Below are 17,492 nucleotides of genomic sequence, written 5' to 3'. Positions count from 1 at the left end.
TCCCAGGGGGAGACTGAGGCTCAGGGGTGAGCCCAGGGGAGAGGAGCCGAGGTGGGCGGGGCCGGGCGCCCCCAAGAAGCCCGGGGCTCCCCCTCCCCCCCCGCCATCCCGCCACCCTAATCCATGCCCCTCCGCCACCCCAGCCACTCTCTCTGTCCTCTTACTTGTATGGCCGCAGCCCCCCACGCGCACCTGGGCATCATCGATTCGGAACGCCCAGCGCCCGGGCACGCCCACGTTGGTGGTGCTCGCCACCTCCGCCATGGCCGCTGTGCGTGAGCCGGGGATGCTGAAGTAGCGCCGCCCATCGCCCGCATTGAAGCCGGCCTGGGGGCGGGTGGGAGAGAGTGGGGGTAGGTGCGGGCTGGGTCCGCAGGTCTCCCTAACCTCCCTGAGACCCACCTCCCGCGGGGGCAGCCTCGTGAGCTGCGCAGCGCTGAAGACTCTGGAGCATCCTCGCCTTCCCGCGTGCTGTCCCCGCCTCCCAGCCCCGCCCCGCCCTAACCAGCAGTTCCTCCCGCCGCTGACCAGGTTGGGCCCTGGCAGCCCTCCCCCCACCCCTTCCCGCCCTCTCCTGGGCCTCCCCTAGGACCCAGGGCCAGTGTGACCTCAGGAGAAAGTAGAGAGCCTGGAGCGGGGGGAGGGGCACTCCCAGGCCCTGGGGGCTCGCACTTGACCGCCCTCCACACCTGGGATTTTCTGCTGGCCACTGTCCCTCAGGCCACGGGCCAGGCCACCCCAGGCCACAGCGCACACAGAACTCTGTCCCAGCTGCAGCTGGCCCTGTAGGGCTGGCCGTGTGGGTCAGGACAAAGGTGCTTTGGCGCGAGACTGTTTCTGTGGTTCTGGGCTGGGAGAGGCCTCTGCACAGCACTGGGCGGGGGTGGGGGGGCATCCACCTGCCTTATCAGCTCGTGACAGTCCCAGCCGTGGGGAGCAGGGGCCCCTACCTGGGCCGCGATGCCCCCCAGACCAGCGGCGTCGCCTCCGCTGCTGGCGTGCGTGCCCGTGGTCCACGTGATGGACTCGTAGTTGAAGATGGTGAAGGAGAGCTTGCCGTCGGTGATGAGCACAGTCTGGAACGTGTTGACCTGCCAAGGAGGGGCCTGAGCGGGGCCTGCGCCCCTGTCTCCACCCAAAGACCCCGCCCTGCCCACACTGCTGTCGCCCACTGGTCCCTCCTCTGTTTCCCCAGCGAGATGGTCAGCCACAGGGAGGCCCCGATGACCTCAGCCTCCATCCTCCGCTGTGTCCCCAGTGCCTGCCTCCCCAGTATTATCTGATGCCTGGTGAGCGAGTGGAGCCCACTGAGGGGCTGTGGAGGCCACAGACGCCAGGACCAGACAGTTTCCTCTGTGGGTCTGGGGGCACAGAGGGTTCGTGACTCCTGGCCAAATCCACAAACTCATCTCATGTGAGATGAACAATAAAGTAAAAGGGGAAAGGGGAAAGATAAAAAGGGAAAAGAAGGAAAGGCAGTTTTTAATCGTTAAGTTTTTTGGTTTTCATGGAATCCTCCATGAAAATATTAGTGGGCAGTGTATACATAAGAGGTGCTATTTCAGAATGGGCAAAGGGTGAGATTGTTTAAGAAATGATCGTGGGACAAATAGAAAACTCTGAAAAACAATGAAATTGGAGCTTTATATCTCTTATGAAAATAAATCCCGAATCGAGTAAGGTTGTAAATGAGGCTGTCATTGGCCTAGAGGAAAATGTAGGCGCATATGTAGAACGTCTAGGGAAGGACTTTTAAGCCTGACATTTGTTGAAACTGCAGAAACCAAAAAGGAGATGTATACGTTTGACTACAAGAACTTCTGGATATAAAAACGTGTCATGAGATCAAGCTGAATGGCAAAGAGTGAAGTGAAAAGTGTGTTTATAACATACACAGCAGAAAAACTGGTGATGTCTTTAATTCAAGTAGAACTTCCACGGATCAATAAGAAAAGGAACAAAAAGATTACAGAAAAATTGGCAAAGGGTGTGAACAGAAACATCACGATAGAATACAACTAGCCAATGATTCCCCGTTACTAGAAATCAAAGATGTGTAAAGCTGAAAAAACCAGGGGCATTCCTTTCTTGCCTGTAGAGTTGGCAGGCAGGAAAATAATAGTGCGTTTGGCTGGGGTGCAGGGCTACAGGCACTTCTAAATGTGGCTTAGGCAACTATGAGTGGGCACAGTTTTGAGGGGACATCAGACTTCCGCAGGCAGCAATCTCCCTTCTAGCAACTCATGCCAGGATGATTTCACAAACCACTGGGGGCCATGCAGCGCCCCTCGGGGCACCCCGTGATGGAGGCGGCACGCCCACCGGAGTGCAAGTGCCGCCACGCCAGGCTGGCACGCAGGCATCGCACATGGGGGAGTCCCACGCTGAAAGACAACAGCAGGGAAACCAAGCGCGCTCCTGCAGGAAGGCAAGCTCAGGTGCCAGGACTCAGAGGACAAGGAGGGCGTGAGGGCTGGAAGGCCCGAGCAGTGGGAAGGTCTGAGGAGGGCAGGACCATGGTTGGTCAGCAAGGCCAGTGGAGGGGCTTTGCGAGCTGTGAGGCCCAGACTTTTGAGGAGGACGAGGACATGCCCGAAGCTTAACCATCACTTTCTGTTGATCGACCTGCCCCTGCAGGTGCCCCCAGGGGAGGGCTTCCCCATCTCCCAGCTCCCAGACTGTTTTCCACCCCAAACTCAGAATCCCGGTTCCCTGTCTCACAAGATAATCATTTTGGAACTGACATCTCCGGGTTTGAAAAGAGAATGTTAAGGTTTCCTCTCTCTGCTCAGGAGGGGCCCTGGGCGCCTCCTTCTTCCCAGGTGGAGAGGTAATAGGTAAAATGACTCTGCAGAGGTGAAATTATAACATAAAAAATGATGTAGAAGAACATATAAGAATGAGGAAGGTGCCCAAAATACTGTTGAGTGAAAGAAACACTCACAAAACAGCACGTTCCAGGTGGTTCTATTTATTTTTTAACGTGTGGGTTGATTCACAATAGGACATGTTGAACGGGAGTTATCTCCTGCAGGTGGGGCTATAGATTCTTTTTCTCTACTTTTTGTTAAAAAGACATTTTTCTTACAAATTGGCGATAAGAAAAAACAAACAAAACATACAAAATGTTAGTGGGCTATGTGTGAACAAAAGTTCAGTCGTGAAATTTGTTTGTAGTAATGTTTACAGAAAAAGCCCATCTTTCCTGATTTGCTGTCATACTCCTGTTAAAACCCCCAGCAGTGACGGTTACTCTCGCGAGGTACCTGACAACCAGCTTGCTTCTCTTTTGCCTCTTGGAGGCTGGAGGGTTCGTAAGCATCACCACCTGCACGTCCCTCCCCGCCCCGTCCCTACCTGAGCCGCCGCGGCTGGGGACTCTGGGCTCTGCTCAGCACATCTAGGACCGAGCCCGTTTGCCACCTGTCCCCACCCCTCCCACCCCGTGCCTGCGATGGGAGACCGGGCACCGCCCTCGAGGCTTCTCTCTCCTCCTCAGCCCATTGTGGTCACACCCACCCTAACTGCCGTGCTGAGCGCTCCAGTCCCGCCAGCTCCAAAATTCCCCCATGTGGCCGAGCCGGGCCCCCAGGCTTGCACAGCATCAGGGAGAGCCCACGTCCTGCTGGCGTGGCGTCCCTGTTACGTGGTCGCTGGTGTCCCCCCTGCTAGAGTGTGTCCCACGGGAGAGTCATGTCCTGTGCTCTCTGCCTGGGGCCGCCTCCCCAGAGCCCAGAACACTGCCTGCCCCAGACGTGCCCCTAGAGGAACGTGTATTAAATGTGTGGGCATACCGTCCTGAAAGGCCGCCCGCTCCCCAGTGCTTTTCTCTAGAGAGCCGCCCTCTGTCCCATGCAGTTGTGACCCAGCACCCATCACGGGCCTGGCCGCGGGAGGTGCTGGTCACGCATCTGTTGCCCGAGGGGCTATGCCGCCCTCACTGGGGATCCGCCCACCACACTGACCACGCTGGGTAAAGTGGTCAGTTATTCTGGACTTAGCACTGTGGCCGTTTGGCGTCACCAAGGAATAATGTATTAAACGGAATAAACTTCCCATTTAACCCTTTGAGTACTGAACCGTTCCGAATGGAAACCTTCTAACACAGACCATCTGCGTCCCCCGAGTGACTGAAGGACTGTGTTGGGGCACCTGGCGTTTCCCTGGATGTGGGTGGTTTCCAGGAGGCCCAGGCTCCATCCCCCCTCCAGCCTGGCCCTGTGACCTTGGGCAGGTGGCTTCGCCCCTGAGTCCAGCTGTCCCCCCTGGGCACGAAGCCCAGGGATTATGTCTGGCCCACTCAGCAAGGCAGGGGGCCCTGGAGGGAGACCCTGGGCCCCAGGTGGATGTCCTCCCTTCCCCAGAACACTCACGGGGGAAGAGGAGCTGCCTCCGAAGAAGGTCACGCGGTACCAGGTGGCTATGAACACCCAGGTGGCGGAGAAGCCTGGGAGCTCGGGGAAGTAGCGCCTGACATCCTCTGTGGCCCTGCGCAGCGTGGCTGCGTCGGTGGCCTCCCGGTAGTACACGTCGCCTGCACGCCGGTTGTCCACGTCTGCCCAGAAGGCCGCCACCACGCAGCGGTCCTTGGCGATGGGAAAGGCCACTGGGGTGAACTGAGAAACCTCCTTCAGGAAGGAGATGATCCCGTTGTTGTTCACCTGTCGGGGCAGAAAGCCAGAGAGGGGCCAGCTGGGGGCCTCCCCAGCCTCACCCCCTGGGCACCCTCTGAGGCTGAGCCAGCCTTGGGCAGGGTATTTTCAGGATGGCCTGGCAGTTCCTGGTCCCTGATTTGGGATCCTTGGGCCTGCTCCAACCCCTCCCGGACAGGCCGTGGCTCAGGGCACAGGCTCTGACCTGTTTGCTATACACGGTGCCCTGCAGAGTGCCTGGCCCAGGGCTGCCAGCGTAGGGTGGGGATCCCCCAGTGTGGGCCCTGGCTTTGGGTGGTAGGGGGCTCAGACCTGCCCAGTGGCCCCAGCTCCTTGGTCCGACTCCCATCAGGGGCCACAGGAGGGCAGGGCAGTCCCAGCCTCTGAGCCAGGTCTGGAAGGGTGAGCAGGAGGCATGCTTGCCGAGCAGGGGTGGGGATGGGCTGGGACCACTGTGGATAGGGGAGGCTGGGAGGGCCTCGATGGCCAGGTGAGGCACCTGTGCTCAGGACTCCAGGTAGTGGAGCCCCAGAAGGCCCCTGAGCACAGGAGGTGGAGCGGCATCTTTGTGGTCAGACACAAGTGGTTCTAGCATTGATCCTGCCACTCTCTAGCTATGCAGCCACCAGGCAAGTTAGGCTTTGCCTCTCTGTGCTCTGGCTTTTCACCTGTAGGATGGGGCAGACACTCATTCTGGCCTCACGGGGTGCTGGGCAGGGTTGAGTGGACTAATGATCACAGAGTCGGCTCTAGACCATCACGATTTATCCTGGGAAGACTGTGGTCAGACCGTGCTTTTAGAAATGACCCTTCGGGTGAGGGGAGGCTCTGTAATCTACACCAACCAAAAAGGCAGATAAATACACCTCTCTTCTTCTTTTTTCATAAGATTATTTATTTATTCATTTATTTAATTTTTGGCTGCATTGGGTCTTCGCTGCTGCGTGCGGGGTTTTCTCTAGTTGCTGAGAGCGGGGGCTACTCTTTGTTGCGGTGTGCGGGCTTCTCATTGCAGTTGCTTCTCTTGTTGCGGAGCACGGGCTCTAGACATGCGGGCTTCAGTAGTTGTGACACATGGGCTTCAGTAGTTGTGGCTCATAGGCTCTAGAGCGCAGGCTCAGTAGTTGTGGCACAAGGGCTTAGTTGCTCTGCGGCATGTGGGATCTTTCTGGACCAGGGCTCGAACCCGTGTCCCATGCATTGGCAGGTGGATTCTTAACCACTCCGCCACCAGGGAAGCCCAATACACCTCTCTTCTTAAAGGCACCAAAGAGTGAACAAGGGAGCATATTTCAATTCCAAATCTTGGACAAGAAGAGACTGGAGGTGAGCCCAGTACTCAAAGCTCCTTTCCCCCTGAGTGAGTGCATCTGCAGATGTAGAAGCAACAGCTGTACGACAGACCTGTAATTTTTGTAGCCTCATGGAGGTAAACAGATAAATGCCAAAACTCGGGGCTAGCTCAAGGCGAGGAACCTGATAACCCCCACATTAAGCTGGGACCTCTAAGGCCCCCCTCATAATCAGGGTGAACCCAAAGTAAGTGGTCCTTATGCAGATGTACACTCCACCTTCCCTTCACCTGGGCCATCCAGGCACTTTGAGCCTGGAACTTAGATTAAGGTGGTTCCTGACAGGGAGCACCCTTAGGTTCCAGGCGGGAGTAAAGAAAAACCCTCCCTGGAGCAAGATGTACCATCTTAGGCCTCAAGTTATTCCTGTAAACATTTGTTCAAATACAAATTCCAGGACACAGTCAAAGATAACCAGGCACACAAGGAAGCGAGACACTGCTAACAGGAATAAGCAGAAATAAGAGAAACATCAGATATTGGAATTATCAGACACAGACTATAAAATAACTAAGTTTACTATGTTCAAAGAAATAAAATGCAAGCTTTAAAATTTCATCAAGAGAATGGCCAAAATAATCTTGAAAAAGAAAAACAAAATTGGAGGACTTATACTTTCTGATTTCAAATCTTATCACAAAGCTACAGTAATCAAAACAGTGTGGCACCGGCACAAAGACAGACAGGTAGATCAATGGAATAGAACAGAGAGCCCAGAAAGAAACCCTTGCATATATGGTCAGATGATTTTTAACAAGGGTGCTAAGACCATTCAATGGAGAAAGGACAGTCTTTTCAACAAATGGTGTTGGGAAAACTGGATATCCACATGTGAAAGAATAAAGTCAGACCCTTACCTAACACCATTTACAAAAATTAACTGAAATGGATCAAGGGCCTAAATATAAGAGCTAAAAACATAAAACTCATAGGAAAACATAGGGCAAAAGCTTCACAACACTGGCTTTGGCAATGACACCAAAGGCACAGGCAACAAAAGAAAATATAGACAAGCTGGAGTTCATCCAAATGAAAACCTTTTGTGCATCAGAAGACACCTTCAGCAGAGTAAAAAGGTCATCCACACATGGGAGAAAATGTTTGTAAATCATATATTTAATAAAGGATTAGTAGTCAGAATATATAGTAAACTCCTACAACTCAACAACAACAAAAAGCCAAACAATCTGATTAAAAAAATGGGAAAAGGACTCGAATAAACATTTTTCCAAAGAAGACATACAAATGACCAAGCCCATGAAAATATACTCAATGCCACTAATCATTAGAAATGCAAATCAAAGCCACAGTGAGCCACCATGTTACACCCATTAGGATGGCTACTATTTTTTTAAAAAGCCAGAAAATTACAAGCATTGGTGAGGATGTAGAAAAACTGGAACCCATGGGCACTGTTGGTGGGAATGTAAAATGGTGCAGCCACTGTGGAAAACAGTAGGCAGGCAGTTTCTCAAAAAAACTACAAATAGAATTACCACATGATCCAGTAATTCTACTTCTGGGTATATATCTGTACTAGTCTGATAGAGCTGCCATAACAAAATGCCACAGACTAAGTGGCTTAAACAACAGAAATGTATTTACCCACAGTTCTGGAGGCTAGAAGTCCAATATCAAGGAGCCACTAGGGTTGGTTTCTAGTGAGGCCTCTCTTCCTGGTGTGTAGATGGCTGCCTTCTTGCTCTGTCCTCACAGGGCCTTTCCTCTGTGTGCACACGAGGAAGGAGAGAGCTTTCTGGTGTCTCTTCATCTTCTTATTGGATTAGGGCCCCACCCCTATGACCTCATTTAACCTCAGTTACCTCCCTAAAGATCCTATCTCCAAATACAATCACATTTGGGGTTAGAACTTCAGCATATAAATTTTGAGGGGACACAATTTAATCCACAACAATACCAAAAAAATTAAAAGCAGGGTCTTGAAAAGATATTTGTATACCCATGTTAATAGCAGCATTATTCACAACAGCTGAAAGGTGGAAACAACCAAAGTTCCATCAAGGCATGAATGAATAAGCAAAATGTGATATATGTATATAATGGAATATTATTTAAAAAGGAAGGAAATTCTGACACATGCTACAACATGGATGAACCTTGAAGACGTTATGCAAAGTGAAATAGCCAGTCACAAAGGGACACATGCTGTGTGATTTCACTTATATGAGGTACCTGGAGTAGTCAAAAATCATAAAGACAGAAAGTAGAATAGTGGTTGCCAAGGGGAAGGGGAATGGGGGAAGTAGTGTTTAATGGATATAGACTTTCAGTTTTGCAAAATGAAAAGAGTCCTGGAGATGGATGGTGGTGATGGCTACACAACATGAATGTCCTTAATGACACTGAACTTACACGTAAACATGGTTAAGATGGTCAATTTTATATTTTATATGTATATTTTCCACAATACAAAATTTTATTAAAAAATCATCAGGATTGGAAATTATTTTTTTAAATCCATTTAAAAGAACTAAGCAGAAATTCTAGCACTAAAACCAAATAACAGAAATTAAGAGAATTTCTGTTTAATTAGACATTTAAGAGCAGGTTTGATGGAACTAAAAGAGTGAGTGAACTGGAACTAGAAGACAGGTCAGAAGGAACGATCTGCAATTTAGAACAGAGACAAAAAGGTGGAAAATGAAGAAAAGATCAGGAATATGGGAAACAGTAAGATGGCCAAATGTATGATATGGAGCAACAGAAGGCAAAGAGATACAAATGCAATAGTTGGGAAATTTCCAGAACTGATGAAAGACATCAGATTGTATATTCAATAATCCCAGTGATTCCCTACCTGGAAAAAACAAAAACAAAGCTATAGAAAACAAATGCTGGAAATGAAGAAAGTCAATGACAAGGAGACAATCTTAAAAGGAGAAAACAGATAAATTACCATTAAGGGCATTACAGGTAAACTGACAGCCGACTTCTCATAAGCAACAATGGGAGCCAGAAAACAGTGGAATTATATATTCAATATGCTGACAGATATATAAAATGCCAACATAAAGTTTTATACTGAGATAGAATATCCATTACTGCTGAAGGCCAAATAGAGATAATCCATACAAATAATCCATACATACATACCTAAACAAATAAATAAATAGCAGACCCCTACTAAAAGAAATTTTAATGGGAATGGGACTGGTGTGGTCTTCTAGCTGACCCCCACTAAAAGAAATTCAAGTAAAAGGAAATTTAAAGTCAGAGATGCAAAAAGGATAAAAGGACAAAGAAGTTGTTATGAGGCCACCATCACCCTGATACCAAAACCAGACAAAGATACCACATAAAAAGAAAATTACAGACCAACATCACTGATGAATATAGATGCAAAAATCCTCAACAAAATACTAGCAAACAGAATCCAACAACACATTAAAAGGATCATACACCATGATCAAGTGGGATTTATCCCAGAGATGCAAGGATTCTTCAATATACGCAAATCAATCAATGTGATACACCATATTAACAAATTGAAGAAGAAAAACCATATGATCATCTCAATAGATGCAGAAAAAGCTTTTGACAAAATTCAACACCCATTTATGATAAAAACTCTCCAGAAGTGGGCATAGAGGGAACCTACTTCAACATAATAAAGGCCATATACGACAAACCCACAGCAAACATCATTCTCAATGGTGAAAAACTGAAAGCATTTCCTCTAAGATCAGGAACAAGACAAGGATGTCCACTCTCACCACTATTATTCAACATAGTTTTGGAAGTCCTAGCCACGGCAATCAGAGAAGAAAAAGAAATAAAAGGAATACAAATTGGAAATGAAGAAGTAAAACTGTCACTGTTTGCAGATGACATGATACTATACATAGAGAATCCTAACAATGCCACCAGAAAACTACTAGAGCTAATCAGTGAATTTGGTAAAGTTGCAGGGTACAAAATTAATGCACAGAAATCTCTTGCATTCTTATACACGAATGATCAAAAATCTGAAAGAGAAATTAAGGAAACACTCCCATTTACCACTGCAACAAAAAGAATAAAATACCTAGGAATAAACCTACCTAGGGAGACAAAAGACCTGTATGCAGAAAACTGTAAGACACTGATGAAAGAAATTAAAGATGATACCAACAGATGGAGAGATATACCATGTTCTTGGATTGGAAGAATCAATATTGTGAAAATGACTATACTACCCAAAGCAATCTACAGATTCAGTGCAATCCCTATCAAATTACCAATGGCATTTTTTATAGAACTAGAACAAAAAATCTTAAAATTTGTGTGGAGACACAAAAGACCCCGAATAGCCAAAGCAGTCTTGAGGGAAAAAAACGGACCTGAAGGAATCAGACTCCCTGACTTCAGACTATACTACAAAGCTACAGTAATCAAGACAATATGGTACTGGCACAAAAACAGAAATATAGATCAATGGAACAGGATAGAAAGCCCAGAGATAAACCCACGCACCTATGGTTAACTAATCTATGACAAAGGAGGCAAGGATATACAATGGAGAAAAGACAGTCTCTTCAATAAGTGGTGCTGGGAAAACTGGACAGCTACATGTAAAAGAATGAAATTAGAACACTCCCTAACACCATACACAAAAATAAACTCAAAATGGAGTAGACACCTAAATGTAAGACCGGGCACTGTAAAACTCTTAGAGGAGGGCTCCCCTGGTGGCACAGTGGTTGAGAGTCTGCCTGCCAATGCAGGGGACACAGGTTTGTGCCCTGGTCCGGGGGGATCCCACATGCCACAGAGCGGCTGGGCCCGTGAGCCATGGCCGCTGAGCCTGTGCATCCAGAGCCTGTGCTCCGCAATGGGAGAGGCCACAACAGTGAGAGGCCCGCGTACCACATTAAAAAAAAAAAAAAAAAAAAAAAAAAACTCTGAGAGGAAAACATAGGAAGAACACTCTTTGACATAAATCACAGCAAGATATTTTTTGATCTACCTCCTAGAGTAATGGAAATAAAAACAAAAATAAACAAATGGGACCTAATTAAACTTCAAAGCTTTTGCACAGCAAAGGAAACCATAAACAAGATGAAAAGACAACCCTCAGAATGGGAGAAAATATTTGCAAATAAATCATTGGTGAAAGGATTAATCTCCAAAATATACAAACAGCTCATGCAGCTCAATATTAAAAAAACAAACACCCCAATCCAAAAATGGGCAGAAGACCTAAAAAGACATTTCTCCAAAAAGCACAAGAAGCACATGAAAAGCTGCTCAACATCACTAATTATTAGAGAAATGCAAATGAAAACTACAATGAGGTATCACCTCACACCAGTTAGAATGGGCATCATCAGAAAATCTACAAACAACAAATGCTAGAGAGGGCGTGGAGAAAAGGGAACCCTCTTGCACTGTTGGTGGGAATGTAAATTGATACAGCCACTATGGAGAACAGTATGGAGGTTCCTTAAAAAACTAAATATAGAACTACCATATGACCCAGCAATCCCACTAATGGGCATATACCCAGAGAAAACCATAATTCAAAAAGACACATGCACCCCAATGTTCATTGCAGCACTATTTACAATTGCCAGGTCAGGGAAGCAACCTAAATGCCCATCGACAGACGAATGGATAAAGAAGATGTGGTCCATATATACAATGGAATATTACTCAACCATAAAAAGGAATGAAATTGGGTCATTTGTAGAGACATGTATGCATCTAGAGACTGTCATACAGACTGTAGTAAGTCAGAAAGAGAAAAACAAATATCATATATTAACACATATATGTGGGACCTAGAAAATGGTACAGATGATCCAGTTTGCAGGGCAGAAATTGAAACACAGATGTAGAGAACAAACGTATGGACACCAAGGGGGTAAGGGGCGGTGGTGTGATGAAGTGGGAGATTGGGATTGACATGTATACACTGATGGGTATAAAATGGATGACTAATAAGAAAATAAATAAATAAACATTTTTTAAAAAAGGAAGGAGAAAGAAGTTGTTATGGGCTGAATGTTTGTTCCCCCTCGCCTCAATACATTGAAACCTACTCCTCAATGTGATGGTATTTGGAAGTGGAGCCTTTGGGAGGTGATTAGCTCATGAGGGTGGAGCCCTCATGAATGAGCTTAGTGACCTTAAAAACGAGACTGCAGGGAGCTCTCTTGCTTCTTCTGACATGTGAGAACACAGCGAGAAGATGGCCATCTATGAATCAGGGGGTGGTTCTTCACCATACTCTAGATCTGCTGACCCCTTGGTCTTGGACTTCCCAGGCTTCAGAACTGTGAGAAGTAAACATCTTTTTTTGGTGTTGTTGTTGTTTAAACCACCTGGTCTATTGCATTTTTGTTATAGCAACCCAAGCAGACTAAAGCAGAAGGTTTGAGAATAAATCTAAATGAACATTGACCACATAAATAATGCTTTGTGGAATTGTGCTTAAAAATATATAGAATTAAAATCCATGACAATAATAGCCTGTAAGTTGGGAGAGTATAAATCATGTTAATGTGATTCAAGGTCACTGTATTTTCCAAGAGAAGGACAATGGCATTAATAAACTTATTAGTGAACATTGATAATTAAAAGCACATATTGTATTGTCTAGGATAATCACTGAAAGAATAGAAATAGTGTAGATAGTCCTAACTGATGGGGGGATAAGATGGGATGATTAAGATATTTGACATAAAAGACAGCAAGAAAGAAGAAAAAAGGGAAATATAAAGCAGGTGGAACAAATAGCACAAGAAGATAGTAGACTGAAACACAAGTACATCAATAATTCATTAAATGGATATGATGTTCCAGTTAAAATATATACTATAAATTAATCAATAAATAAAACATTAAAATACTATATATAATACCATTCAAATGCTAAGCAAAGGAAACCCAGTATAGTTATATTGTTTTCAGGGAAACTAGACCATAAGGTAGTAAGTATTGTTAGAGATAAATAGGGTTATTTCATAATAATAAAGAAAGATATAACAATTTTGTATTTTTATATACCTAATAAGAAAGCCTCAACATATACAGATGAAAAACTGACAAAAGAAAATAGGTCAATTCGTGTGATGAACTGGGAGATTGGGACTGACATATATACACTAATATGTATAAAATGGATAACTAATAAGAACCTGCTGTATAAAAAAATAAATAAAATAAAATTTTAAAAAATAGGTCAATTCATAATCATGGTGGGACATTTCAACACATCTTTGCTAGTAAAATATATACGAGGCAGACAAAAATAATCTGTCAGAATATAGAAAATTTGAACAATGTAAATAATAATTGACCTAATATATAACACAAATATAACATTAAAACTTACCATATACTGACCACATAGCGAGTGTCAACAAATTTCAAATGACTGCAAAAAATATAGAGTTTGTTCTCTGGCCACAGTGCAATTACACTGAAAATCATAACCCCCAAAAGGTAGAAAATTCCTATGCATATGGAAATTAAGAAATATAAATAACTTTGGACCGAAAGATAACAAAAGCATTATGTAGCAACAACATGTGAAGGTATGGTGAAAGCAGAACTTAGAAGCAAATTTACAGCAGTTCCTTTTACCCAAGAAAAAATTACAAGGCAGAATAAAAGGTAGGAGACACAGTTTGAAGAGACACAGCAAATATCAGAACCAGACATGACAGGAGGTTGGAATTATCAGACTGGGAATTTAAAACAACTCTGAGTAATATGCTAAAAGATCTAATGATAAAGAAGACGGCATGCAAGAACAGATGGGCAGTGTAATCAGAGAGATGGAAACCCTATGAAACAACAAAAAGAAATGCTAGATATAAAAAGCACTGTAAAAGAAGTAAAGAATGACTCTGATGGGCTTATTAGTAGACTGGCTACAGCTGAGGAAAGAAACTTTGACCTCGAGGATATTTCAACAGAAACCTTCAAAACTGAAAAGCAAAGAGAATAAAGACTGAAAGAAAAAAAAAACACAGAATAAATTATCCAAGGACTGCTGGACAAATATAAAAGGAGCAACATACATGTAGTGAGAATTCCAGAAGGAGAAGAAAGAGAGAAAGAAAGAGAAGAAATATTTGAAACAGTAATAACTGAGAATTTCCTCAAATTAATATTAGACCACAAACCACAGATCTAGGAAGCTCAGAGAATACCAAGAAGGAGAGGTGCTCAAATCCCCTAGGCATATCATTTTCAAATCATGGAAAAATCAAAGATAAAGAAAAAATCTTGAAAGAAGCCAGAGGGGAAAAAAACACCTTACCTATAGAGGAGCAAAGATAAGAATTATACCTGACTATTCCTCAGAAACAGTGCAAGCAAGAAGAGAGTGGAATGAAATATTTAAAATGTTGAGAGAAAAAACCAACCAAACTAGAATTCTGTACCCTGCAAAAGTATCCTCAGTGAAGATAATCCTTAGTGAAGGAGAAATAAGGGCTTTCTCAGACAAACAAAAATTGAGGAAATTTATTGCCAGTAGACATGCTTTTCAAGGTATGTTAAAAGAAGTTCTTTAGAGAGAAGGAAAATGATACGATACAGATGAGAAATCTGGATCTTCATTAAGAAAGGAGGAGCATAAAAGAAGGAATAAAGTAATAAAGGTAAAATAAAACTTTTATTTTTCTTATTCCTAACTGATCTAACAGATAACAGTTTGTCCAAAATAATAATACCAACAATGTTTTCAATCATATTATATATGCATATGTGTGTACACACACATATATATATGATATATATATATGATATATATATTATAAAACTATAAGACATTGATGAAAGAAACTGAAGATGACACAAATGGAAAGATATACTGTGCTTATGGATTGGAAGGATTAATATTGTTAAAATGACTGAACAACCTAAGGGAGTCTACAGACTCAATGCAATCCCTATCAAAATACCAAGGGCATTTTTCCACAGAACTAGATCACATAATTCTAAAATTTGTATGGAAACACATAAGACTGTGAATAGCCAAAACAATCTTGAGAAAGAAGAACAAAGCTAGAGGTATCACACTCCCTGATTTCAAATTATACTACAAAGCTATAGTAATCAAATAGTATGGCACTGGCACAAAAACATACACATAGGTCAATGGAACAGAATGGAGAGACCATAAATAAATTTGCTTACATATGGTCAGTTAATATACAACAGAGGAGGCAAGAATATACTATGGGGGAAAGACAGCTTCTTCAAGAAATGGTGTTAGGAAAACTGGACAGATATATGCAAAAGAATCAAACTGGACTACTTTCTCACACCATATAAAATAATAAACTCAAAATGAACTACAGACTTAAATGGGGGGGAGGGATAAACTGAGAGATTGGGATTGATATATACATGCTACTATATATAAAATAGATAACTAATAAGGACCTACTGCACAGCACAGGGAACTCTACTCAATACTCTGTAATGACCTATATGGGAAAAGAATCTAAAAAGAGTGGATATATGTATATGTATAGCTGATTCACTTTGCTGTACACCTGAAACTAACACAACATTGTAAATCAACTATACTCCAATAAAAATTATATAAAAAAGACTTAAATATAAGACCTGAGGGACTTCCCTGGTGGCATAATGGTTAAGAATCCGCCTGCCAGGGCTTCCCTGGTGGTGCAGTTGTTGAGAGTCTGCCTGCCGATGCAGGGGACATGGGTTCGTGCCCCGGTCCGGGAAGATCCCACATGCCGTGGAGCAGTTGGGCCCATGAGCCATGGCCGCTGAGCCTGTGCTCTGCAACAGGAGAGGCAACAACAGTGAGAGGCCCGCGTACCGCAAAAAAAAAAAAGAATCCGCCTGCCAATGCAGGGGACACAGGTCCGAGCCCTGGTCCGGGAAGATCCCACAAGCCACGGAGCAACTAAGCCCATGTGCCACAACTACTGAGCCTGCACTCTGGAGCTCCTAAGCCACAACTACTGAGCCTGCATGCCACAACTACTGAAGCCCAAGCTCCTAGAGCCCATGCTCCACAACAAGAGAAGCCACTGCAATGAGAATCCCTCGCACTGCAACGAAGAGTAGCCCCTGCTCGCTGCAACTAGAGAAAGCCCACGTGCAGCAATGAAGACCCAACACAGCCAAAAAAAAAAAGACCTGAAACCATAAAACTCCTGGAAGAAAACACAGGCAGTGCACTTTTTGACGTCAGTCTTAGAAATTTTTTTTTTGGATCTGTCTTCTCAGGCAAGGGAAACAAAAGCAAAAAATAAACAAATGGGACTTAAACTAAAAAGCTTTTGCACAGCAAAAAGAAACTATCAACAGAATGAAAAGGCAGCTTACTAAATGGGAGAAGATATTTGCAAATTATATATCCAACAAGGGGTTAGTATCCTAAATATACAAAGATCTCATACAACTCAACATTAAAAAAACTCAAACAAACAAAAAAGATTAAAAATGGGCAGAGAGGGCTTCCCTGGCGCAGTGGTTGAGAGTCTGCCTGCTGATGCAGGGGACGTGGGTTCGTGCCCCAGTCCATGAAGATCCCACATGCCGCGGAGCGGCTGGGCCCGTGAGCCATGGCCGCTGAGCCTGCGTGTCCGGAGCCTGTGCTCCGCAACGGGAGAGGCCACAGCAGTGAGAGGCCCGCGTACTGCAAAAAAAAAAAAAAAAAAGAAAAAGAAAAATGGGCAGAGAACCTGAATAGATTTTTTCCAAAGAAGACATACAGATGGCCAACAGACACATGAAAAGATGTTCAACTTCACATCATCAAAGAAACTCAAATTAAAACCACAATGAGGTATCACCTCACACGCATCAGAATGGCTATTGTCAAAAACACAAATAAAAAATGTTGGTGAGGATGTGGAGAAAAGGGAACCCTTGTGCACTGTTGGTGGGAATGTAAATTGGTGCGGCTACTATGGAGAACAGTATGGAGGTTACTCAAAAAATTAAAAATAGAATTACCAGCAATTCCACTTCTGGATATTTTTCCAAAGAAAACAAAAACACTAATTTGAAAAGATATATACACCCCTATGTTCACAGCTGCAGTATTTACAATAGGCAAGATATGGAAGGAAACTTAGTGTCCATTGATAGATGAATGGATAAAGAAGAAGTGGGATATATATGTATATGTATGTGTGTGTGTGTGTGTATATATGTATGTATATATATACACATATATATATATATATATAAAATGGAATATTACTCAGCCATAAAAAGAATGAAATCTTGCCATTTGTGACAACATGGATGGACCTAGAGGGTATTATGCTAAGTGAAATAAGTCAGAGAAAGACAAATACTGTATGATTTCACTTATATGTGGAATCTAAAAAACAAACAAATGAACAAATCAGAAACAGACTAATAGGGAACAAATAGGTGGTTGCCAGAGGGGAGGAGGGGTGGGACAATGAGTGAAACAGGTGAGGGAGACTAAGAGGAGGTACAAACTTCAGTTGCAAAATAATGCGTCACAGGGATGAAATGTACA

General features: G+C 44.2%; 1 protein-coding gene across 1 annotated transcript in view; it reads right to left on the bottom strand.

Annotated features, from left to right (window-relative positions):
* The window catches only part of SNED1 (sushi, nidogen and EGF like domains 1), a 90,433-nt gene that overhangs the window by 52,610 nt on the left and 20,331 nt on the right, over positions 1-17,492 (bottom strand). Inside the window, exons 2-4 of the mRNA XM_081242967.1 lie at positions 4,374-4,661; positions 951-1,091; positions 165-327 (exon numbers count right to left, since the gene is read on the bottom strand). Of these exons, the coding sequence (XP_081099093.1) occupies positions 165-327; positions 951-1,091; positions 4,374-4,661 (592 nt within the window). The remainder of the gene's footprint in view (positions 1-164; positions 328-950; positions 1,092-4,373; positions 4,662-17,492) is intronic.

This window comes from Mesoplodon bidens (genome assembly GCF_964165515.1).
Source record: "Mesoplodon bidens genome assembly, chromosome: 8".
NCBI lineage: Eukaryota > Metazoa > Chordata > Mammalia > Artiodactyla > Ziphiidae > Mesoplodon > Mesoplodon bidens.
Note: the sequence above shows the minus strand (reverse complement) of the source record. Positions and strands in the feature narration are given on the sequence as shown.